This window comes from Dipodomys spectabilis, unplaced genomic scaffold, assembly GCF_019054845.1.
Source record: "Dipodomys spectabilis isolate Male_0828 unplaced genomic scaffold, ASM1905484v1 ptg000611l, whole genome shotgun sequence".
In the NCBI taxonomy this organism is placed as follows: domain Eukaryota; kingdom Metazoa; phylum Chordata; class Mammalia; order Rodentia; family Heteromyidae; genus Dipodomys; species Dipodomys spectabilis.
The window spans coordinates 298,542-323,683 of NW_024871288.1; the positions used below are offsets into that span (position 1 = coordinate 298,542).

At 63.5% G+C, this 25,142-nt stretch overlaps 1 protein-coding gene across 1 annotated transcript in view; it reads left to right on the forward strand.

The window, feature by feature from the left end:
• Mcc (MCC regulator of WNT signaling pathway) overlaps positions 1 to 20,281 on the forward strand; it is a 90,926-nt gene extending 70,645 nt beyond the window's left edge. Inside the window, exons 5-17 of the mRNA XM_042671331.1 lie at positions 425 to 588; positions 1,603 to 1,809; positions 4,920 to 5,066; positions 5,872 to 5,961; positions 6,970 to 7,118; positions 9,041 to 9,181; positions 10,026 to 10,129; positions 13,978 to 14,161; positions 15,036 to 15,270; positions 17,295 to 17,498; positions 17,848 to 17,939; positions 18,249 to 18,371; positions 19,440 to 20,281. Of these exons, the coding sequence (XP_042527265.1) occupies positions 425 to 588; positions 1,603 to 1,809; positions 4,920 to 5,066; positions 5,872 to 5,961; positions 6,970 to 7,118; positions 9,041 to 9,181; positions 10,026 to 10,129; positions 13,978 to 14,161; positions 15,036 to 15,270; positions 17,295 to 17,498; positions 17,848 to 17,939; positions 18,249 to 18,371; positions 19,440 to 19,620 (2,021 nt within the window). The 3' untranslated portion in view covers positions 19,621 to 20,281. The remainder of the gene's footprint in view (positions 1 to 424; positions 589 to 1,602; positions 1,810 to 4,919; positions 5,067 to 5,871; positions 5,962 to 6,969; positions 7,119 to 9,040; positions 9,182 to 10,025; positions 10,130 to 13,977; positions 14,162 to 15,035; positions 15,271 to 17,294; positions 17,499 to 17,847; positions 17,940 to 18,248; positions 18,372 to 19,439) is intronic.
• The last annotated feature ends 4,861 nt before the right edge of the window (positions 20,282 to 25,142 follow it).

Genomic DNA, 25,142 nt, shown 5'->3' on the forward strand with positions numbered 1-25,142 from the left:
AAAGAATCTCATGGACTTTTCTGCCCAAGCTGGCTTCCTTTTGGGAGGAAGGGGGGTGCAGACACCTAGAAAACTCCCAATAGAGTCCCTAGGCCTGGGAAGATGGCTTGTCTGGCATGCACGAAGCCCTGGGTTCCATTCCTCAGTACCACATGCACAGAAAAAGCCAGGAGTGGCGCTGTGGCTCAAGTGGTAGAGCACTAGCTTGAGCAAAAGAAGCTCAGGGACAGCGCCCAGGCCCTGAGTTCAAGCCCCCGGACTGGTTAAAAAATAAGAGTACCCAGGGCCTGCGTGGGGACGCTGGCCTAGGAAATCCCGACACCCTTCCCTGTCGCCCCAGCGAGTCCCCCGTGGAGAATGGACGGGGCCCGTTCGTGGGGGTCTGCCTCCGCCTCACCCCGAGGCCTTCCTCACCCCCGCGCAGATAACTGCAGTGACCTGAACTCGGAGCTGCAGAGGGTGCTGACGGGGCTGGAGAGCGTGGTCTGCGGCCGGAAGAAGAGCAGCTGCAGCCTGTCCGTGGCCGACGTGGACCGCCACATCGAGCGGCTCACCACCGCCAGCGAGCACTGCGACCTGGCCATTAAGGTAGGTAGGCCGGCCTCGGTCCTCCGCCCAGCCTCTGGCACGAAAGACAGGACCGCACCCAGGGAGCGGTCACTGGGATTTGAACTCAGAGCCTCACATTTGCTAGGCAGGTGCTCTACCGCTGGAGCCACAGCCCTCTTCGATGTTGAGGTTATTGTTCAGATATGGACTTAGCTGTTTTGGCCTCCAGCTGCGATCCTCTGATCCTGGCCTCCCAAATAGGTGCACACCACCACATCCAGGTTTTTGTTGAGAGAGGGGCCTACTGGCTTTGAGCCACGGCCTTCCTGCTCTGGCCTCCTGAGGAGCTGGGGTTACAGTGTAAGCCTCCGTGCCTGATCACGCCTCTGCGCCTCAATTCTCACTTCTGCTTCGCAGCCGTCAGCCTCAGGCTTCCCAGAGCAAACTGAACCGTTCTTTCTAATTTTATGAATCATTTTTATGCATGCATACTGTGTTTTAGATGAATTTCTTTTCATTGCTGCTACTGGGTCTCGAACTCGAGGTCTGGACACTGTTGCGGAGCTTTTTTTATGCACTGGCACTCAACCACTTGAGCCACAGCTCCACTTCTGGCTTTTTTTAGCTGGCTAATTGGAGGTCAGAGTCTCAGACTTTCCTGCCCAGGCCGGCTTTGAACCACAGAACCTCAGATCTCAGCCCCCTGGGTAGCTGGGATTCCAAGCGTGAGCCGCCCGGGCTCCCCGCTTTCTGCATCCCTGACCTGACCTGGGGCCAATCCTGTTCACGCCATCCGACCTCTGAAGTGGCGCTGTCCTGCTGAGCCAGCACCCTGGCCATCGTGGGGAGGGGGGTGGGTGAGAGGGAGGGGGAGGAGGGGGAGAGGAAGGGGGGAGGGGGAGAGAACGCAGAATGAGAGGGCCTCGCTGTTGGGCGAGGCGAAGGCCATGTTGAGCCTCGGTCGCCCGGCGGTGTGCAGTCAGGTGACTCGGGAATGGGCCCTTTCTCCCAAGGGAACTTAGCGTGGCTCTTCGTCGCGGTTGTGTTTTGCAGACAGTGGAGGAGATCGAGGGGGTGCTGGGCCGGGACCTGTACCCCAACCTGGCGGAAGAGCGATGTCGGTGGGAGAAGGAGCTGGCCGGGCTGAGGGAAGGGAACGAGAGTCTGACCGCCATGCTGTGCAGCAAGGAGGAGGAGCTGAACAGGAGCAAGGCCGCCATGCACGCCATCCGGGAGGAGCGGGACCGGCTCCGCAGGAGGGTGAGCGCTGCCCGGGCCAGGCCTGCCCCTGCTCAGGGCCGGGCCACCTCGGCTGCCCAGCCAGGGCCGCCCCCCGACCGCCCCGGGCCAGGCCTGCCCTGCTCAGGGCCGGGCCACCTCGGCTGCTCAGCCAGGGCTGCCCCCCGACTGCCCCGGGCCAGGCCTGCCCTGCTCAGGGCCGGGGCGGCAGGTACCCAGCCAGGGCTGCCCCGACTGCGCGGCCTCTCAGCCCTGAGGCCCGCCGGCCTCTTCCCACCCAAACGCCATTCTTAGAAGGAGTTTAGGAATCCTAAGTTGGAGACACAAGACTTTCAAACAGTAACTTTCTGACCAGGCACCATGGCTCACGCCTGTCATCCTAGCTACTCAAGAGACTGAGATCTGAGGATCGCAGTTCAAAGCCAGCCCAGGCAGCAAAGTCCATGAAACTCTTATCTCCAATAAACCACCAGAAAACTGGAAGTGGCGCTGTAGCTCAAGTGGTAGAGCGCGCGCCTTGAGCTGAAGAGCTGAGGGACAGCGCCCAGGCCCAGAGTTCAAGACCCACAACTGACAAAAAACTTTTCTTTGGAATCCCAAATCTAAGTAGCTGGTAAAATCACATCCGTGTGGTATTTTCACACCTCCTCCACACTCAGTTCAGATGGTCATTATGACACCTGCTTCTATTTTTTATGTTTGAAAAATAGTCTTGTCCATCAAACTTTTTTTTTTTAGTCATGGGTTTTGAACTCTGGTCCTGGGCGCTGTCCCTCAGCTCTTCAGCTCAAGGCGAGCGCTCTACTGCTTGAACCACAGCGTCACTTCTGGTTTTCTAGTGATTTTTATTGGCAATAAGAGTCTCATGGACTTTCCTGCCCAGGCTGGCTTTGAACTATGATCATCGGATCTTAGCCTCCTGAGTAGCTAGGATGATAGATGTGAGCCACTGGCGCCCGGCTTCCATCAAACATTTTTTCCTACAAAACTTGCACTTTCTAGTAGGTGCTCACTTTTATGTATGCTTGTGTCAGGTGTGTGATCTAGCATTGGCTTGTGATAGGTTCAGTGATCACGAGTGTATGTCTGGGTGTGGTGTAGACACACATGAGTGTGTTTGTGTATGTGGGTATGCACATGTATGCACACATGCGCATGTCAGTGTGTCTGTATATGCATGTGTGTATATGTGCCTGCATGTGTGCGTGTATACGTGCATGCGTGTGTGCAGTTTTTCTGTCCAGCAGCCGTGAGTCATTCTTTTCTATCTGCCTGCATCGTGGTCAGTCCTCCTGTAGGCGTGTGGAAGAAATGACAGGTTTTGCACTTTTATCAGCTTCCTTTGGGGCTGATGTCAAGTGAACGCCTCGGCAGTCCTGTCTCAAGTCTCATTGGACATTATCAGCTCCATCCATTGTTTTGGGCTGACGTCCTAATGAGTGTGCTGGCAGGCAGCGTCCACACAGCCTCTGGTCTCCGATCTGGGGGTGTGTCTGGGGAACCTGCCTGGTCACCTGTGTTCCCCAAGCTTCTGTCAGCAGATGTGAATCGCCCCAGTCAGCCAGGGCCTAAGCCGCAGGCCCCACCCCCCCAGCCCTCCCCCCTCCCCCCCTCCCCGTCCCCCTCCCTGATCTCCAGGGCCGATGCCCCTGGTCGGGACCTGCTGGCTCTGGGAAGGTGGTTGCTGAAGCAGGTGCTGGTCTGAAGTGTGACTACGTATTAGGCCACACAACAGATTTCTCCTGCTCACTCCAGACTGGAAAGCCGGGAGAGAAGCAGACAGCGCCGCCCTCCCCGCAGGGCGGCCGGCTCTGGGACCCCACAGCTCTGGGCCGTGCGTGGAGCGCGGTCTACAGATCTCTCCACGCGCTTGAACACGGGCACTGGGAAGATGGGGAAGGGCCGAGCCGCAGGTGGCGTGTTCTGATCGTGATACTTGTACACGGGAAAGACCACGGCAGAACCCCAGGGGCAGTCGGAAGACACTTAAAGGAAGGAATGTCTTCCAGTGGGCCAGCCTCCCCGGGAGGGGGGGGGGTGCGGGAGGGAGGGGCAGCAGGGTGGAAGAACAATGAAACCTATTGAAATCATTCTGAGGAAGGGAGGGGCTGGCTTTGAATCAGGATCTGCAGATCTCAGCCTCCTGAGCAGTGGGGAGGACAGGCTGACCACTGCCCCCAGCTCTTGTTTGTTGGTTTGTTCTCTAAGTAATGGTGGGTCTCAGATGACTTTTTCTGTTTGTTGGTGGTGGTGTCGGTCGTGGGGCCTGAACTCTGGGCCTGGGCGCTGTCGCTCAGCTCTTCAGCTCAAGGCGAGCGCTCTACCACAGCACTGAGTCTCACAGACTTCCCTGCCCAGGCTGGCTTTGAACCACGATCCTCAGATCTCAGCCTCCGGAATAGCTGGGATGACAGGCGTGAGCCATTCTTACAACATGAGTCACGCAAGTCCCTGGGGCGCGGCTGCGGCCGCCCCGCTGGACTCCTGGTTTGATCTCACCCAGGGCTGGGCTTGGGGGCCAGGGGTGCTCACACTGTTCATCATTCAGGACTTGATCAGGCCTTTTTTCTGCTGTACAAACGGAAATCGCGCCTCTTCCAGGGAGGTTCTAGTGTGTGGTGGGGAGGGGGGTGGGTCCCCTCTTAGGAGAATCCCGCACACCCTCCATCAACCCACACAGTTTCTGGAAAGTTCCCCTACCGCCTGAGGCTCTTTTCCAGCTGAGTGCAGTTTTCTCCCAGGGAAGCTTCGGCCCCTCTGGGGTGGATGAATTATGGAAAGTTCAATTACTTTGGTCCCCAAGTCAGCAGGGTGGAGAGGCGGCGGGTGGTGAATGGGAGGAGCTCTCCTGCTGGGTGGTGAGCACAGGCGGGAGCTGTGTCGGAGGGGCTGCGGTGGCCGGGGTGTGGCCTTGGCCCCCGGGGGCCCGGTTTCCAGCACCAGCGTCTTCCAGGGGCTCATCGGCTGTGCGGGGCGGTGCACAGCGCTGCCTGCAGTGTCTCTGAGCGCTCCCTCCCCGGGCCGACTCTGTGCTCTGCTGGTAAACTGAGGCTCAGAGGCTGCACCTGCCACGCGCCTCCCCTCCTCCTGGCCCCCTGAGCCCCCTGACCTGTCAACCACGCTGGTTTCAGGTCCGAGAGCTGCAGACCCGTCTCCAGAGCGTGCAGGCCACGGGCCCCTCCAGCCCGGGGCGGCTCACCGCGGCCGCCCGCCCGGTCAACCCCAGCACGGGGGAGCTGAGCACCAGCAGCAGCAGCAACGACATCCCCATCGCGAAGGTGGGCTCCGGGGGAGGGCGGGGCCGGGTGTGAGGGGCGGAGCCCCAGGACGGGGCCACGCCCCCTCCCCCAAGGGTGGCACCGCGCAAGTGCAGAGTGAGATGTTGGTGCATGCGACAGTGGGTGTGGACAGCGGCTGGCCAGGGCCGAGGCCCAGTCGAGCGCGGGACCCTGAGTAGTGAGCCAGTGACGGCCCCACTCACAAGACTGACAGCCCTGCGGGCCAAAGAAATGGCTCGGGAGGGGCGGGCTGTGGCGCCCCCTCTTCCCTAGGTGAGCCGGCTGTCCGCTCTGAGTTCAGCCCAGCCTTGGCGTCCCACGGCTGGTTAGGCTGATGTAGTTTGGGGGTTTCGGTGGTGGCTTGGTTGGCTGATTTCTTTTGCAGTCCTAGAATTTGAACTCAGAGCCCTGTGAGGCTGGGAAGGTGCTCTGCTGCATGAACCACGCCCTCGGTTCCATTTAGACTTGGCTGGCCCCGGACTGTGATCCTCCTGTTAACACTCCCCTTGTAGCCGCCCCTCCCCAGCTTGGTATCGGTTGACACGGGCTCTCATGGGCTCCCTGTTGGGGCCGGTTTGGAATTATGCCCCCCCTGAACTCTGCCTCCCCAGGAGCAAGGATTACAGGCATGAGCCACCACACTGGGCAATGAGGTTTTGGTGGTGGTTGATGGTGGTGGTGTGTGTGTTTTAACAGCAACAAATCAGTTTAGCTGGCATAGCTGACCCTGGCTCTGGTAAGCGTGGTCTGAACCATTGCTCTGGGAGCGGGGTCTGCAGCGTTTGATCATCCTGTGTTTCTTAAGATCGCTGAGAGGGTGAAGCTATCGAAGACGAGGTCGGAGTCCTCATCGTCTGAGCGGCCGGTCCTGGGCTCAGAAATCAGCAGCGTCGGGGTGAGTGTTGGCAAGCGGGCGGCCAGGGAGGGAGGGTTCCCGGGCCACAGCGCCCGTGTGGGGGGGACAGGGGTCTCCTGACATGCCCGCCATTGAGCAGGGAGAAATCACAGCACCCCAACTGTGGCCAGAGGGGGCGTGGCCTCCACGGCCGCTGGCCCTGCGGCTTTCCGGCCTTCTTTGTTCTTCACTCCTCTGGCAATCATCCAGGAAGCTGTGATCTCTGTCCACTCCTGGCACTGGGGCACGGATGGAATTCCCGCGGTGTCTGGTCTCCACCTGCACCCCAGAGTGAGGGGAGCTGCCAGAGAGCCGGCCCATGCACGTTGCTCCTGGAGGAGTGCTCACGCTGGCCCTGGGCGGGGGGTGGGGGTCGATTCCTTTAGGCATGAGGGAAGAGCCAGCTCTTTGATGGCAGGGATGAGGTTAACAACAGGAAAAGGTCTTTAATTTTCTTTTGGTTGGTCATGGGGCTTGAACTCCGGGCGAGCGTTCTACCACTTGAGCCACAGCACCATGTCTGGTTTTCTGGCGGTTCATGGGAGATCAGAATCTCACGGACTTTTCCTGCCTGGGCTGGCTTTGAACTGCGGTCCTCCGATCTCAGCCTCCTGAGTAGCTGGGATGACAGGCGAGAGCCACCAGCGCCCAGCACAATTTTTTTTAATTATTATTCTAAAGGTGACGCACAGCGTGGCTACAGCCGCGTGAGTCAGGAGCTGAGCACGTTTCTTTTTGGCTGATGTCACCCTTCCTGGGAAAAGCTCTCTGAAGACCCAGTTCCTTCCTTCCGTTTTTGGTGGTGCTGGAGAGACTGGCCAGGCAGCCACTGGGCCCCTCGGGCCGCTCCCCGGCCCCTTTGGCGTTGGTGATGGTGTTATGCCCATGCCGGCCAGGGAGCCGAGCGCCAGGGTGCCAGCCATGCGGGGGGCGGGGGAGGGGGGCCTCCCTGCACGCTGGGGCGCTGGCACCGTGTGGGTCTGACGGCAGGGACGTCCCGCCCTGCAGGTCTCCAGCAGCGTGGCTGAGCACCTGGCCCACTCGCTCCAGGACTGCTCCAACATCCAGGAGATCTTCCAGACCCTCTACTCGCACGGCTCCGCCATCTCCGAGAGCAAGATTCGCGAGTTCGAGGTGGAGACGGAGCGTCTGAACAGGTGAGCGGCCGGCCGGCCAGCGGGCTCCTTCACAGGGCGCTGCGGCGTCCACCCCCGGGCCGCGAAGCACCGACCACGGCCAGGGAGAAACGTGGACCTGTGCACAGGAAGTCGGGCTGGGAAGGTGGCTCAGTGGTAGAGTGCTTGCCTCGCATGCACAAGGACCTGAGTTTGATTCCTCAGCACCATATGCGCAGAAAAAGCCAGAAGTGGCGCTGTGGCTCAAGTGGTAGAGCGCTCGTCTTGAGCTGAAGAGCTGAGGCACAGCGCCCAGGCCCAGAGTTCAAACCTTAGGACTGGCAAACACACACGCACATGCACACACAGTACAGAATACACGGAACGATCCTGCTGGTCCTCCCCGATTCGTGGCTGTTCTGTACAGGGCTTGAGAATGAAGGGAATCCAGCCATCTAGGTCACCTGACGGCTTGATATAAAACTCTTTCTGTATTAACCCCTAAGTGGTGATCTCCACCCTGTGGCTGGGGAGCAGAGGTCATGGGTGGGGTCGCTGGCCTGGGGTCTGGCCACAGAAGCCCTGCGGAGAAGGGATTAGTCAGCCTGAGCCTCTGAGCCTGGGCCTCCACACGCCTGGCCTCCACATGCCTGCTCCGTGCTAGGCTCAGGGGAGGCCGCTTTCCTAGTTCTGTGCACCCAGGAGAGACTGAGGAAGCAGGAAGTATTTGTTACGTGCAGCGCCAGTGATTGTGTCTAACAGTGTAACTGGGCTCGCGTAGAGAGGAGAGCACCGAGGTCTCAATTTGCAATGGGTCGGGAGTCTAGTGACCCGCTGTAAAATAGGAGGCGGGGGTGAAGTCCAACCTTTGCCCTTTGACCTCCTATCAGAGGAACAGCTGGGACCCGGGGGCTCCTAGAACACATCTACCGCATGTCACTAACGTCATCCACGGATGTGTCCTAGTGCGTCACCAAATTGCTCATCTCCCCGCGGTGTGTCCTGGTGTGTGTCACTAAGTGCTCATCAACCCGCGGTGTGTCACTAGTGTGTGTCACCAAATTGCTCATCTCCCCAGTGTGTCCTGGTGTGAGTCACTGAGTGCTCACCTACCCCGTGGTGTGTCCTGTGTGTGTCACTAAGTGCTCACCTCCCTGCGTGTCACCGGCCGGTGTTACACTGGTGTCACTGGCGTGTCACTGGCGCGTGTCACTGGCGCGTGTCACTGCGCTCACCTGCTCACCAGCGGCGCGGCCGCCCCGCGTCTTTCCTGCCTGCGCAGCCGGAGGAGGCGCCGTGTGCGCGTGCGCGGCCCACGGCCTGCAGGGCCGGGACCTGGACGGGCTGCGGCCGGGCTGCGGGGGGCGGGCTGCGGGAGGGGGGGGTGCTGCGGGGGGCCGGGCTGCGGGAGGGGGGGGGTGCTGCGGGGGGCCGGGCTGCGGGGGGCCGGGCTGCGGGGGGCCGGGCTGCGGGAGGGGGGGGGTGCTGCGGGGGGGCCGGGCTGCGGGAGGGGGGGTGCTGCGGGGGGCCGGGCTGCGGGGGGGGCGGCGCTCCGCGGGGCCGGGCTCCTGGGGGGGGGGGGCGCTCCGCGCGGACAGCGCCTGCGCGCCCCGGCTCCGTGCCCGGGCTCCGTGCGGACAGCGCCTGCGCACCCCGGCTCCGTGCCCGGGCTTTGTGCGGACAGCGCGTGCGCACCCCGGCTCCGTGCGGACAGCGCGTGCGCACCCCGGCTCCGTGCCTGGGCTCCGTGTGGACAGTGCCAGCGCACCCCGGCTCCGTGCGGACAGCGCGTGCGCACTCCGGCTCCGTGCCCGGGCTCTGTGTGGACAGCGCGTGCGCACTCCGTGCCCGGGCTCCGTGTGGACAGCGCGTGCGCGCCCCGGCTCCGTGCGGACAGCGCGTGCGCACCCCGGCTCCGTGCGGATGCCCCAGCCGGGAGCTGACGGCCGTGTCTCTCTCTGCAGCCGCATCGAGCACCTCAAGTCGCAGAACGACCTCCTGACCATCACGCTGGAGGAGTGCAAGAGCAACGCGGAGAAGATGAGCATGCTGGTGGGCAAGTACGAGTCCAACGCCACGGCGCTGCGGCTGGCCCTGCAGTACAGGTGAGGCCGCTCGGGGCTGCGATCGGAGGGCCGCGGGCTGCAGCCAGAGCCCGGAGCTGACCGCCAGGGAGCGGCGGGCCGCGCTGCCCGGGCCGCAGCCAGAGCCCGGAGCTGACCGCCAGGGAGCGGCGGGCCGCGCTGCCCGGGCCGCAGCCAGAGCCCGGAGCTGACCGCCAGGGCGCCCGGACCCCGGCCGCACTCGGCCCTTGGCCTCGGCCTGGTCCACCCAGCGGCCGCCGTCCACTGACATGCGCGTCCCCGTCCCGTCACCCCCCCCCCGGAGTTGTCCCGCTGAGATGCGCGTCCCCGTCCCGTGTCCTTGCTGACATGCGCGTCCCCGTCCCACGTCCCGCCGCCCCGCGTCCCCGTCCCGTGTCCCGCTGACGTGCGCGTCCCTGCCCCGCGTCCTTGCTGACATGCGCGTCCCCGTCCTGTGTCCCGCCGACATGCGCGTCCCCGTCCCGTGTCCCGCTGACATGCGCGTCCCCGTCCCGCGTCCCGCTGACGTGCAGGTCCCCGTCCCGCGTCCCCCCGCCCCCCCGCCCCGCGTCCCCCCGCCCCCCCCGCCCCGCGTCCCCGTCCCGCCGCCCCGCGTCCCCCCGCCCCCCCCGCCCCGCGTCCCCGTCCCGCGTCCCGCCGCCCCGCGTCCCCCCGCCCCCCCCGCCCCGCGTCCCCCCGCCCCCCCGCCCCGCGTCCCCGTCCCGCGTCCCGCCGCCCCGCGTCCCCGTCCCGCCGCCCCGCGTCCCCCCGCCCCCCCGCCCCGGGTCCCCGTCCCGCGTCCCGCCGCCCCGCGTCCCCCCGCCCGCCCCCGGCCCCTGAGGCCCGCGCTTCTGCTTCGTTTCAGCGAGCAGTGCATCGAGGCGTACGAGCTGCTGCTGGCGCTGGCCGAGAGCGAGCAGAGCCTCATCCTGGGGCAGTTCCGGGCGGCCGGCGTGGGCTCCTCCCCCGGTGAGTGGCCGAGCCCCGCCCCGGGCGCCCCCCGCCCCCCCCCCCGTCCCCCCGCCCCTCCCGCGGGTCCCGGCCGCGTGGAGATGGTGTCCGCTGAGGGCGGCAGGACCTGGGGCGGAAACGGGATTCCAGACACAGGAGAGCAAAGGAGCCCCGCGGGCCCGGGACAGATGGCGGACGGCCTACTCCTGAGCAGCCTGGAGGCCTGTCCCCCGCCCCATCCTCGGCTCCTGGCAGCTGAGGAGCAGGGAGAGCAGTGGAGGAAAGGAAGTGGACGGCACGGCCCCACCGCACCTCCCCCAGGCCGGACATGCCGCCAACGTGCCCGTTAGAACCTCATTGTCCTCCGTCGCTTAATGCGACTGGAAGCTTTATTCCTTCTCTGAACAGATCCCAAGACAAGGCTGGGCCGCAGTCATGCTTTATTTTTGTCAGTCGTGGGGCCTGAACTCTGGGCCTAGGCGCCGTCCCTCCGCTCAAGGCGAGCGCTCTACCACTTGAGCCACAGCACCACTTCATTTCCTGGTGGTTCATTGGAGATCACTCTCACGGACTTCCCTGCCTTTGAACTTCGATCCTCAGATCTCAGCCTCCTGGGTAGCTAGGATGACAGGTGTGGGCCACACAGTTTGTATAGTGATGCAAATTAAGGAAAACAGCTAACGGGGGAGTATTAATCAGCTTTTAGTTCGAATCAGAGAACTGTCTTAGAGCAATCCATCCACAAAGGACAGCTTCGTGAGTCTTCCGTCCCCACACCAGAGCTCTGCGGGGAGGGCAGCTCTGGCGGGGGCAGCTCGCAGCAGCCCGGGGCGGGCTCATCCCTGCAGTCTTAGCTACTCTGGAGGCTGAAGTCGGCGGATGGCAGTCCAAGGCCTGCCAGGGCAGACAAATCGGAGACTCTGATTCTCTAGTTAAGCAGGAAAAAAGCAGGAAGCAGAGGCATGGCTCAAGCGGTGGTAGCGCACCAACCCTGAGCAGAAAAGAGCTCAGGGACTGGGCAGGGTCCTGAGTTCAAGCCCCAGTGGATGCTCCAGCCCTGCCCCTCCACCAGCTCCACCTCCCGCCCAGAGTCCAGGGCTCTCGACCAGCCGGGCATCTGTGTGAGCAGAGCCGAGCGGAGCTGGAGACACCCCGTTCCTTTGTCCCTACACGCACAGCCCCTCCCCCACCCCGACCCAGCTGTCGCAATGGGCCAGGGACACGGCTGGTGGCCGTGGTCATCTCAACGGCCAGGGCCACTCGGTGCTGGCTGTTCTGTGGACGTGGACATGGGGGTCATGGCAGGACGCTGCCCCTCTGGGCGAGGCCCAATTCCTCCACCTTTCGTGCTTTAGACAGAGCCCTGCACCGCTGAGCGCCGCCCCAGCCAGCCCAGCTGCGGGTCTTGGTGGGCAACTAACAGGGCTGGGGAGGCGGCTCAGTGGTAGAGCGCTCGCCTTGAGCCGAAGAGCTGAGGGACAGCTACTCAAGAGGCTGAGATCTGAGGTTCAGGTTCAAAGCCAGCCAGGGCAGGAAAGTCTGTGAGACTCTTACCTCTGGTGAGCCACCAAAAAGCCGGAAGTGGGAGCTGTGGCTCAAATGGTAGAGCACCAGCCTTGAAGGAAATAGCCCAGAGACCACGCCCAGGCCCCTGTTCAAGCTCAGGACGGGCGCGCACACAAGCAGCACACAGCCAGCGTGACACACGAGCAGCACACAACCAGCGTGACACACGAGCAGCACACACAGCCAGCGTGACACACGAGCAGCACACAACCAGCGTGACACGGGAGCAGCACACACAGCCAGCGTGTGACACACGAGCAGCACACACACAGCCAGCGTGTGACACGAGCAGCACACACAGCCAGCGTGACACACGAGCAGCACACACACAGCCAGCGTGTGACACACGAGCAGCACACACACAGCCAGCGTGTGACACACGAGCAGCACACACAGCCAGCGTGTGACACACGAGCAGCACACACACAGCCAGCGTGTGACACGAGCAGCACACACAGCCAGCGTGTGACACACGAGCAGCACACACACAGCCAGCGTGTGACACACGAGCAGCACACAGCCAGCGTGTGACACGAGCAGCACACACACAACCAGCGTGTGACACGGGAGCAGCACACACAGCCAGCGTGACACACGAGCAGCACACACACAGCCAGCGTGTGACACATGAGCAGCACACACACAGCCAGCGTGTGACACGAGCAGCACACACAGCCAGCGTGTGACACGAGCAGCACACACACAGCCAGCGTGTGACACACGAGCAGCACACACACAGCCAGCGTGTGACACACGAGCAGCACACACAGCCAGCGTGTGACACGAGCAGCACACACAGCCAGCGTGTGACACGAGCAGCACACAACCAGCGTGACACACGAGCAGCACACACAGCCAGCGTGTGACACACGAGCAGCACACACAGCCAGCGTGTGACACACGAGCAGCACACACAGCCAGCGTGTGACACGGGAGCAGCACACACAGCCAGCGTGTGACACGAGCAGCACACACACAGCCAGCGTGTGACACACGAGCAGCACACACACAGCCAGCGTGACACGAGCAGCACACAGCCAGCGTGTGACACGAGCAGCACACACAGCCAGCGTGACACACGAGCAGCACACACACAGCCAGCGTGTGACACGAGCAGCACACACACAGCCAGCGTGTGACACACGAGCAGCACACACAGCCAGCGTGTGACACGGGAGCAGCACACACACAGCCAGCGTGTGACACACGAGCAGCACACACACAGCCAGCGTGTGACACGAGCAGCACACAGCCAGCGTGTGACACGAGCAGCACACACAGCCAGCGTGACACACGAGCAGCACACACACAGCCAGCGTGACACACGAGCAGCACACACACAGCCAGCGTGTGACACGAGCAGCACACACACAGCCAGCGTGTGACACACGAGCAGCACACACACAACCAGCGTGTGACACACGAGCAGCACACACACAGCCAGCGTGTGACACGAGCAGCACACACACAGCCAGCGTGTGACACACGAGCAGCACACACAGCCAGCGTGTGACACGGGAGCAGCACACACAGCCAGCGTGTGACACGAGCAGCACACACAGCCAGCGTGTGACACGAGCAGCACACACACAGCCAGCGTGTGACACACGAGCAGCACACACAGCCAGCGTGTGACACGAGCAGCACACACACAGCCAGCGTGTGACACACGAGCAGCACACACACAACCAGCGTGTGACACGGGAGCAGGGCCTCAGTTTCCCCCATCCTTAGCGGGCCGGAGCCAGCAGGCGCGCGTCACGGCCGCCCCTGGCCCCGGCCACCCCGGCCCCGGCCACCCCCGGCCCCGGCCACCCCCGGCCCCGGCCACCCCCGGCCCCGGCCACCCCCGGCCCCGGCCCCGGCCACCCCCGGCCCCGGCCACCCCGGCCCCGGCCACCCCCGGCCCCGGCCACCCCCGGCCCCGGCCACCCCCGGCCCCGGCCCCGGCCACCCCGGCCCCCGGCCACCCCCGGCCCTGGCCACCCCCGGCCCCGGCCACCCCGGCCCCGGCCACCCCGGCCCCGGCCACCCCCGGCCCCGGCCACCCCGGCCCCGGCCCCGGCCACCCCGGCCCCCGGCCACCCCCGGCCCCGGCCACCCCCGGCCCCGGCCACCCCGGCCCCGGCCCCGGCCACCCCCGGCCCCGGCCACCCCCGGCCCCGGCCCCCCCCGGCCCCGGCCACCCCGGCCCCCGGTAACCCCCGGCCCCGGCCCCGGCCACCCCGGCCCCAGGTAACCCCCGGCCCCGGCCCCGGCCACCCCGGCCCCAGGTAACCCCCGGCCCCGTGCCGCCGCAGGGGACGCGTCGGGCGGAGAGAGCGTCACGCACATGCTGCAGCGCGCCCACGACCGGCGCAAGTCGGCGGAGAACGCCACCAAGGCCCTGCTGGCGAAGCTGGACGGCAGCTGCGCAGGCGCCTTCGCGGTGCCCGGCTGCGGCGGGCAGCCCTGGGAGAGCCTGTCCTCCAACAGCCACACCAGGTACGCCGCCCCGCCCCGCCCCGGCCCCCGGCCAATCGGGAGGACGGCCCGAATACGCCCCGCCCCGGCCCCGCCCCGGCCAATCGGGAGGACCTGATACGCCCCGCCCCGCCCCGGCCCCCCGGCCAATCCGGAGGAGGCCCTGAATAACGGGCTTGGTGGCTCACTCCTGGACTCCGCCCACCCTCCGTGCCATTGGAGGGCAGCCCTGGTCCAAAGGCGGGGAGGCCACACCTCAGCAGTGAAAGGCGGGGCGTGCTGCCGAGAGCCTGTCCTCCCCGCCGAGCCCGAAACCTAGGTAGGGAAATTGTAGGAAGACGCACAAAAAGCAAGTCCCTGCAAGGCCGCGTGTGAGGCTCCAGGGCGGGCGCGCTGCCCGGCAGGGGGCAGGCGGGGTCCCAGCCCCGACCTGGCTAGGCCGCGCCGCCGACACTCCACCCGGGCTACGCTGGACGCGGCGGGAAGGGGACGGCCACACGCCGGGATCACAGCTCAAAGCCAGCCGGCAGGAAAGGCCGCGGGACTCTCATCTGATGTTAAACAGCCAAAGGCCGGACGAGGAGTGCGGTGCAAGCCGTAGAGAACCCGGCTCAGACCCTCCCCCAGCACGCAGAAAGCAGCCCGTGCCAGCCTCAAGGGTGCACACCATCGCTCTCCATACATGCTTCCCAGTGTGGCGGGCCAGGAAACGGGCTCCCTTGTTACTGCACGTGCGCGCGCGCTGTCCCGCCCCTAGGGCCCAGCTCCATTGCTGTGAGATGGGAGCGAGGCAGGCTTTCGTGCTGGGCTGGCTTCGAACCGTGCTGGGTCTGGGGCCGCGCCCCCCGGGGCGGGGGTGGAGGGCGCGGGCCCACGCCTGTCGGGTCCCCGGCAGCACCACCAGCTCCACGGCCAGCAGCTGCGACACGGAGTTCACCAAGGAGGACGAGCAGCGGCTGAAGGACTACATCCAGCAGCTCAAGAGCGAGCGCGCGGCCGTGAAGCTCACCATGCTGGAGCTGGAGAGCATCCACATCGACCCGCTCAGCTACGACGTGAAGCCGCGCGGCGACAGCCAGCGCCTGGACCTGGAGAACGCCGTGCTCATGCAGGAGCTGATGGCCATGAAGGTGCGGGGAAGAGGGGTGCGGGGTGCGGGGGGAGCGCCGTGCTCATGCAGGAGCTCATGGCCATGAAGGTGCGGGGTGCGGGGGGAACGCCGTGCTCGTGCAGGAGCTCATGGCCATGAAGGTGCGGGGTGCGGGGGGAACGCCGTGCTCGTGCAGGAGCTCATGGCCATGAAGGTGCGGGGTGCGGGGGGAACGCCGTGCTCGTGCAGGAGCTCATGGCCATGAAGGTGCGGGGTGCGGGGGGAACGCCGTGCTCGTGCAGGAGCTCATGGCCATGAAGGTGCGGGGGGGGGGGGGGGAACGCCGTGCTCGTGCAGGAGCTCATGGCCATGAAGGTGCGGGGGGCGGGGGGGAACGCCGTGCTCGTGCAGGAGCTCATGGCCATGAAGGTGCGGGGAAGAGGGGTGCGGGGTGCCGGGGGAGCGCCGTGCTCGTGCAGGAGCTCATGGCCATGAAGGTGCGGGGGGGCGGGGGGGGGAACGCCGTGCTCATGCAGGAGCTCATGGCCATGAAGGTGCGGGGAAGAGGGGTGCGGGGGGAGCGCCGTGCTCATGCAGGAGCTCATGGCCATGAAGGTGCGGGGAAGAGGGGTGCGGGGGGAGCGCCGTGCTCATGCAGGAGCTCATGGCCATGAAGGTGCGGGGAAGAGGGGTGCGGGGAGAACGCCGTGCTCGTGCAGGAGCTCATGGCCATGAAGGTGCGGGGAAGAGGGGTGCGGGGGGAACGCCGTGCTCATGCAGGAGCTCATGGCCATGAAGGTGCGGGGGGCAGGGTGCGGGGTGCGGGGGGGAACGCCGTGCTCGTGCAGGAGCTCATGGCCATGAAGGTGCGGGGGGCAGGGTGCGGGGTGCGGGGGGGAACGCCGTGCTCGTGCAGGAGCTCATGGCCATGAAGGTGCGGGGTGCGGGGGGAACGCCGTGCTCGTGCAGGAGCTCATGGCCATGAAGGTGCGGGGGGCAGGGTGCGGGGTGCGGGGGGGAACGCCGTGCTCGTGCAGGAGCTCATGGCCATGAAGGTGCGGGGTGCGGGGGGAACGCCGTGCTCGTGCAGGAGCTCATGGCCATGAAGGTGCGGGGTGCGGGGGGAACGCCGTGCTCGTGCAGGAGCTCATGGCCATGAAGGTGCGGGGGGGGGAACGCCGTGCTCATGCAGGAGCTCATGGCCATGAAGGTGCGGGGAAGAGGGGTGCGGGGGGAGCGCCGTGCTCGTGCAGGAGCTCATGGCCATGAAGGTGCGGGGAAGAGGGGTGCGGGGAGAACGCCGTGCTCGTGCAGGAGCTCATGGCCATGAAGGTGCGGGGAAGAGGGGTGCAGGGGGAACGCCGTGCTCGTGCAGGAGCTCATGGCCATGAAGGTGCGGGGAAGAGGGGTGCGGGGAGAACGCCGTGCTCGTGCAGGAGCTCATGGCCATGAAGGTGCGGGGGGGGGGGGGAACGCCGTGCTCATGCAGGAGCTCATGGCCATGAAGGTGCGGGGAAGAGGGGTGCGGGGGGGGGGGAACGCCGTGCTCGTGCAGGAGCTCATGGCCATGAAGGTGCGGGGAAGAGGGGTGCGGGGGGGGGGGGGGGGGGGGGAACGCCGTGCTCGTGCAGGAGCTCATGGCCATGAAGGTGCGGGGGGCAGGGTGCGGGGTGCGGGGGGGAACGCCGTGCTCATGCAGGAGCTCATGGCCATGAAGGTGCGGGGTGCGGGGGGAACGCCGTGCTCGTGCAGGAGCTCATGGCCATGAAGGTGCGGGGGGCAGGGTGCGGGGTGCGGGGGGGAACGCCGTGCTCGTGCAGGAGCTCATGGCCATGAAGGTGCGGGGTGCGGGGGGAACGCCGTGCTCGTGCAGGAGCTCATGGCCATGAAGGTGCGGGGTGCGGGGGGAACGCCGTGCTCGTGCAGGAGCTCATGGCCATGAAGGTGCGGGGTGCGGGGGGAACGCCGTGCTCGTGCAGGAGCTCGTGGCCATGTGCGGGTGCGGGGGAGAGGGGCGCCGGCCCCGCAGAGCCTCTCACCCCCCCCCCCCCCCCCCCCCCGCAGGAGGAGATGGCGGAGCTGAAGGCGCAGCTGTACCTGCTGGAGAAGGAGAAGAAGGCGCTGGAGCTGAAGCTGAGCACGCGCGAGGCGCAGGAGCAGGCCTACCTGGTGCACATCGAGCACCTCAAGGCGGAGGTGGAGGAGCGGGAGGAGCAGCGCCTGCGCGCGCACAGCCCGGCGGCCGGGGCCCGGGAGCGGCCGGCCAAGGTGGGGACGGGCGCCGCCAGGGGGCTCAGATGGGGGGGGGCTGCCCCCGGCCCGTCCCCGGCCCGTCCCCCCGCCCGCCCTCCCCGGGGCTGCCCCCAGCCCCGCCCCCCCCGCCCCGGGGCTGCCCCCGCCACCCCCCCCCCCGCCCTCCCCGGGGCTGCCCCCAGCCCCGCCCCCCCCCCCCCCCCCCCCGCCCGCCCCGGGCGCCGTCCCGCAGGTCTCAGCCTCCCGTCCGTCCGCTCGTCCCTCTCCTGGCGCCAGCCTGCGTCTGCGGCCGGCGCCCAGTCCCGGGCGGGTGGCTGGACGCGGGGCCGCGGGGCCCCCGGGTGACGCGGACGCTGCTCCCCAGGAGGGCGCGGACGCCGCCCCGCCGCCGGCCGAGCCGAGGACGCCGAGCAGCGAGAGCGAGCTGGCCGCCGAGCTGGCCAGCGCCCTCCGGCGGTAAGCGCCACGCTGGCCGCGGGCCGGGCCGGGAGGAGGGCGCTGGGCGGGAGGAGGGCGCTGCGGGCCGGGCCGGGCCGGGGCCCGGGCGGGAGGAGGGCGCGTGGTGAGCCCACAGCGCATCCCGAGGGCGGCCAGGGGTCCCGGGGGCAGCCCGGAGTTGGCCAGCAGACAGCCGGCGCCCCTCGCCTGGCCGGGGTGACCTCGGCCGGCCCCAGTTCCGCGCCGGGCAGCGCGGGTCCTCTTGGCTCCCGCCAGCCTCCCTCCTCGGCCGCTCGAGCCGGGCCGCAGCTGGTGTCTGCGCCGCAGGGAGAAGAAGCTGAAGGCGCGGGTGCAGGAGCTGGTGAGCGCCCTGGAGCGGCTGGCCAAGAGCAGCGAGACCCGGCACCAGCAGTCGGCCGAGTTCCTCAGCGACCTCAAGCAGGCCAACAGGTGAGCGGGCCGGCGGGGAGCGGGCCAGCAGGTGAGCGGGGGAGCGGGCCGGCGGGGGGAGCGGGGGAGCGGGCCGGCGGGGGGAGCGGGCCGGCGGGGGGGGCGGGCCAGCAGGTGAGCGGGGGAGCGGGCCGGCGGGGGAGCGGGCCGGCGGGGGGAGCGGGCCGGCAGGGGAGCGGGCCGGCGGGGGGGGCGGGCCAGCAGGTGAGCGGGGGGAGCGGGCCGGCGGGGGGGCGGGCCAGCAGGTGAGCGGGGGAGCGGGCCGGCGGGGAGCGGGGGAGCAGGTGAGCGGGGGAGCGGGCCGGCGGGGGGAGCGGGGGAGCGGGCCGGCGGGGGGGGCGGGCCGGCGGGGGAGCGGGCCGGGGGGGGGGGGGGAGGGGGGGCCGGCGGGGGAGCGGGCGGGGGGGGGGGGGGGGGGCCGGCAGGGAGCGGGGGGGGGGGGGGAGGCCGGTGCCCCAGGCCTGCGACCCCTGCGGCCAGGAGCGTCACTGAGGCCTTTTTGGAAGGGGGGGCGGGGTTGGTTGTGGGGCTTGAACTCTGGGCCTGGGCGCTGTCCCTCAGCTCTTCAGCTCAAGGCGAGCACTCTACCACTTGAGCCACAGCACCACTTCTGGTTTGCTGGTGGTTCATGGGAGATCAGAGTCTCAGGGACTTCGCTGCCCGGGCTGGCTTTGAACCGCGATCCTCAGATCTCAGCCTCCTGAGCAGCTGAGGTGACAGGCGTGAGCCAACTTTGAACAAGCGTCTGCCCTTCAGCTCAGAGCAGCGCTCCGCCTGGCTCCGTCCCCTGTAGGTTAACAGCGCTTTTGTCTGAAGGCGGCTTCGCGTAGGTCAGCATAACAGATTGGGTTCTCGGAGCCCGAGTGACCCCACTCTGACGGTGCAGCTGGAGGGGCGCTGAGCACCAGAGGAGATGGCCGCCTTGGGCGCGGCCTGGCTGGCTGTCACTGGGTCGGCGGCAGCCGGGCAGGCCGCGTGCCTTGGGGTGTGGCGGTGCGGTGCAGGGTCCTGTCGCGCTGGGTCTCGGGGCCCAGCCTCACCCCCCACCCCCGCCGCCTGTACCCCCAGCAACCTGGTGACCGCCTACGAGAAGGCAAAGAAGAAGCACCAGAACAAGCTGAAGAAGCTGGAGTCCCAGATGATGGCCATGGTGGAGAGGCACGAGACGCAGGTGCGCATGCTCAAGCAGAGGATCGCGCTGCTGGAGGAGGAGAACTCGAGGCCGCACACCAACGAGACGTCGCTCTGAGGCCGCCACAGCCACGCGCGCCACCCCCCGTGCCTCGGTGGAACCCAGGGGCTTCTTCCCGCACACGGCGGGGCTCTCCCCGGTAGCCGGGCATCTCCCTCCACCGGGGGCCCCAGCCACACGCAGACGGCGGCCCCGGACTCCGGATGATGGTACAGACACACACACGGGGGAGCCTCCCTGTGCCAGCATGGGGCTCCCCAGCCCCGAGAACGGGGCAGGGGTGACCGTGGCTGTGCGGCCTGTTTTTCCCCTTCTTCCTGCAGCCCGCCAGCCGAACACAATGGTTGGTCGGACAGGCCGCATCCGCCCTGTCCCCTCGGCATCTCCCAGGGTGCAGGGCTCGGGCGCGCTGGCAGGCACAGTCCGGCCCGCAGGCTTCCAGGACAGGAGACGGCCCTGCCGTCCCACCTCCCACCGCAGGCTACGTGCGCGCCCCGAGTTCTAGCCTTGGCACGCCGCTTGTGCAGTCGCCATCCACCCTGCTTAAAACTCAATGCGAGGCTACGGCTCGCGCTTGCTCCTCGCAGATGCCATCTTCCTCTGAGCCACAGCAGCGCTGTCCCACCACCTTGGAGAAGTCCGAGGTTAAAAAGCCCACACCAGCGGGGGAGCCCAGCTACTCAGGAGGCTGAGATCTGAGGATCGCGGTTCAAAGCCAGCCCAGGCAGGAGAGTCCGTGAGACTCTGATCTCCAATAAACCACCAGAAAACCGGAAGTGGGGCTGTGGCTCAAGTGGTAGAGCTGAGGGACAGCGCCCAGGCCCAGAGTTCAAGCCCCACGACCAACCAAAAAAAAAAACAAAAAAAACCACCCCATGCTAGCCCCAAAAGGCTTCCGGACACTGCTGGGATGAGGAGGGTGGGGGCCATGGCTGCGGTACAGGGGCGCCTCACAGCCACACTGCAGAAGACGGGGAAGTCTGTCCATTTCCTTTCCAGGGCGCTCCAGAGTCTGGGGTGTCATGGTGACCTGTGAAATCAAGAGACCACACACACACTGCTGCGGACACGGGAGGGGCTCTCCATGCTGAAGAACAGAAACTTGTACTCACCTGGGGAATGGCCTCTTGTGACAAGTGTCCCATCTGACTCTCCGTAGTCTGTAGAAAGGCTGACTTGCTACAGAGCGAAAGTAACCCATACTACACAGCCGGTGCTTGTCCGTGGGGATCCAGTGGCAGCAAGGGTTCCAGTAGCTGGGGTCAGCGCTGGGCCTGTGGCCTCCTGAAGGACCTCAGCTGCGTGAGCCCGCAGGCCAAGGCAGCCGCTTCGCAGGCACAGGCGTGGTCTCTGGTGCCCTCTACTGGAGCCGGGTGGTACATGGCAGGCACTGAAGCTCATGCAGGTTCACAGCCCACAGCACGGCAAGCTGGCACGGCCCTGCCCAGGCCGAGGCGTGAAGAGCTCCTCTCCACCTTCACCTCTGCACTCAGTCCCCATCACAGCGATCGCGCCCCCGGCCCATCTGCTTCCTTGGGCCCCCAACCCGGAGGTTAGGAAATGCGTCCACGTCCCCATCGCAAATCCGTCTGCAGACATCTTCCTCAAGACTTACTTTGCCCCCTAAGTCACCGACTGAAAGCGTGCTTTGAAACCACTGGCGTTCTCAGCGCGCCGCCTGGGTGTGGCCAGCCTTGTGCTGTGTGTTCTGAGCGCCGCCGTGTGACTCATTTTCACGTGCTTCACTTGGACGCGTTCAGTGTTGGCACACGCCTGTAGTTTTAGCTGCTGTAAAATAGCTCTGTGTTATTTGATACAAAACGTGTCTTTTTAAAAACCAAAACACCATTTATTTATACAGAGACATTTATAATGTTTTACATTCTTATATTCTGAATAAATATTTCTAATTCCATGCTGCCGTGTGTGTGAATGAAAGGGTAAAGCCGTCCACCCGCACAGCTGTGGCACATTTACACACCAAACCTGTGACGATGCATCAGGTTAAAAGGTACTGGAGGGAGAAGATGGAGGCGACCAGTGCCGCTGAGCAGCAGGGTGCACCCAGTTAACCATCTTTCAGGACACCATACCCGGCTACAGGACGGCTGACCGCCTTCGATAGGGAATCCCAAAACCGTTTCCCATTTTCATCTCTGCAGACCATATACACGGTAACACTTCTTCCTGTCAATTCCCCCTTTTATCCAAATTTCTTGTCAGTCCCAAGACAGGACAACCCAAACATGACAAGTGAGCAGCAGCACGCACGCGCCGGCAGCCGGGCTTATTGGCATGATGCTATAAATGCCAGGATTGAACAGTCCTCGCTTCCCGCAGCGGTGCTTTATAAGAGAGAGCTGTCGGCTTGTCCACTTGTGACAGGTATATGTAAGTCACGGGGCTAAACTCGTGTGGACCAGAGCACAGGCCAAGTCTCCGCAACACTGTGCCGAGACACAGACCCCAGCACGGCCTGGGGCTGCTGGGCCGTGAGGGAGCTGCCCTCGCCCGGTCAGTAACCAGTGAGCAGACAACCAACCCGAGAAAGCCAGAACGAGCCCGCTCCAGACACAGCGAGCCCCACGGCTACTCTGGCTTTCCCTAATGGTGACAATTAACAGCAAAAAATCAGCAAGATCTTTACAGCAAGAACTTTATTACTGCTGTGGGGTCTCCCCCCCTCCCCGCACTAAAATACACCATACAGGTTAATTCAGGCACAACTAATATTACATCACTTCACAGAAGACGAAAGTGGTTACCCAAGAGGCAAGCTTTACAGAGTCATGTAGTGACCCAGTTTTCTCACTGAACATCAGATATTCAGTGAAGCCATCTCAGCAATTTTCGTCTACCAGCTTTTGTAGTCCCAAATCAAACAAGTCATGCAAGAGTGAAGACTATTCCACGAACATCTTCAGGGCACAATGCAAAGAAGCCAGTTTAAATGGCACAATATTGGAAAATGACCATTCTTCCTCCCTTGACCACTCAAACTAAACTGTTCTGTATTTCGGTGACAGATAAAAGCCCATCCTATTTAACGGATAGTTCTCATAAACGAGCTAGTATATGAACATTATTCCACGTGAGTGACTGATCATCCTGAATTAACATTGTTTTACTCATGAAAACCAAAAATTAAATTGGAACAGATCTAGGATCAGACACAACCTGAAGACGTTTTAAAAGCACAGTAAGGTTGTCATTCAGTAAGCAAACTTTCTAAGACAAAAAAAATGTAGGTGGGGAGGGCAGTGAGGACCGGAGGGAGGCCGGGGGAGCAGTGCACGACACTCCCAACACACAGTGCACAAAACCCAACGTGCCGCGGGGCGTCGGGATGGGGGGCGGGGGGGGGGGGGTGAAGGCGACACTGCTCAAGATGGAAACCTCGCTGTACAACTTCTGTGCAGGCACAATCTATGAATCCCACCGAGACACAGGCACATGTAACTCGAAGCTTCCCTGTCCTCCCTTGCCTGTGACAGGAGTGTAAATCAGGCCAGCCGTCTCCTGCCCTAACCTGAAACAAAAGGCTATGCCGTCCCCTCTTGGGACACTAGCGTTTGACATTTAATCGTGACTAGGGCAACGTTCACATACAAACCCAAGCTGAGCCTGCAGGACAGCAGCACGCGACTCCTGTGTGTGTGTTTTTTTCTTCCTATCAGTGCATGAAGAGTCCACATCTGTGCTGTGCTCAACGTACTAACCTTGGCTCTGCTCTGGTTGGCTGCCCCCTGCCCTTTACTCCTAGGATCACAGGCAGAGGTAGTTTCTTACAGCTTGAGATGATAGGATCGGGGCTGGGAAGGTGGCTCAGTGGTAGAGTGCTTGTCCAGCAGGAATGAAGCCCTGGGTTCGATTCCTCAGGACCACACACACAGAAAAAGCTGGAAGTGGTGCTGTGGCTCAAGTGGTAGAGGGCTAGCCATGAGCACAGAGAGCCTCAGGGACAGCGCCCAGGCCCCGAGTTCAAGGCCCAGGACTGGCAAAAAAACAAAACAACTTTGTAGGCTGGGTCCTGAATGCTTTACCACCGTGGTTTGTGGTTAGGGATATGCTGTGTAAACTATTAGACCCAAGTGATCAGAAGGAAAAAAACGTTACCTTGCACTGACAAATCCACCTTCCAAACAAGACTGCCCGAGACTCAAAGATGGGTGGAGCGCAGTGCCCTCTCATCCGGGGGCGCAGAGTGCCCACGGCTCAGGAGCGAGCCCCCGCTGTCCACCTGTGGCCACGCCAAAGTGACATCTTCTCCACGAAGCAAAGTGTAATCACACAAATGTTCACAGCGTGGGCAGACTCGCCAAACAGATTATTTCATAGGGGGACGGATCATGGGAGGGGGGGAGGACAAATGGCAGCCTCTTAGCCAGCCACACCAACACCAAGGATAAACAAATTTTCTCAAATGGCTCCAAGAACAGATGAGCCAAAAGCCAACAAAATCCACTCAACTATGTAACTGCCTGCAACAAATACTTCTAAGTTTCCTGGGAGGAAAGTCACACACACACACACACACACACACACACACACACGCACACACACACGCGCGCGCGCCCGCGCCCTGGGAAGGTGATCATTCCTTTAGGCTGGGCTTTTAGGCACCACCATAGACAGCTCCCACTCTGCTGTCTCAGGAGACGACTCTTCGGCCTGAGGACTGGGGTCTGGATTCCATTACGAGCATCTACGGCATGATGCTGGGCCCGCTTGCCTGTACATCCGTCTGTCTGAGCAGAAGCCAATCCTTCAACTCCACGCCACCGCCCCCAGGCGCCGGGCAGCCGCTTCCCTTTCCCAACCACAGAACCCTATCTCATGCTGGGTGCAAACTCCCTTACACGAAACATCTTCACCGAGCACAAATGCACGCACCCTGAGTGATCTTCCTCTAAGACACTAGAATTTTGGGAAATGTTCTTGAAAGTCACAGGATGAACAACACACAGACTTTACTAAGCTACCAGGAAAAAGGTTTAAGAGAACTTTTGTTTTGCTAACATTGTTTACCCAGGCACATAAAAGGCTACTTCTACATAAAACTCATAGCTCGATTTACTTAACATGAATTTAAGATTTACTTAACATGAATTTAAAGTTACAATGAAACATAAGAGTCTCTTCTCACAGGCTAGAAAATAAAGCAAAACCACCAGGAGAAAGCGTTGATGAATATAACTATGATTAACACGTGAAGGAAACGCTGCCTAAGAGAATCTGAAGGCTCCACAGAGGTCAAGGAAACGTGATCTCTTAGAGATGAATTGGTTCAAGAATAAAGATAAAAAGTCAAGGAAAACAACTTGGTAAGTCTCATTTTTCATACATTTTGCTTTCATACTATTTAAATGTTGAAGATAGAAATAAAAGGCAGGGGAGGAGAGAGAATAAAATCATTTCAATGCACACAGCTCCTGTTACTGGCTTCAGATTTCATCTTTGCGACATTACATATTGCTAACGTTAACCTTCAAAAAGAAACGGTACAAACCAATCTTACAAAATAAAATTAATCTGCTAAATATCTTCATTATCTGCATTTACTAATTGATATTCAATAT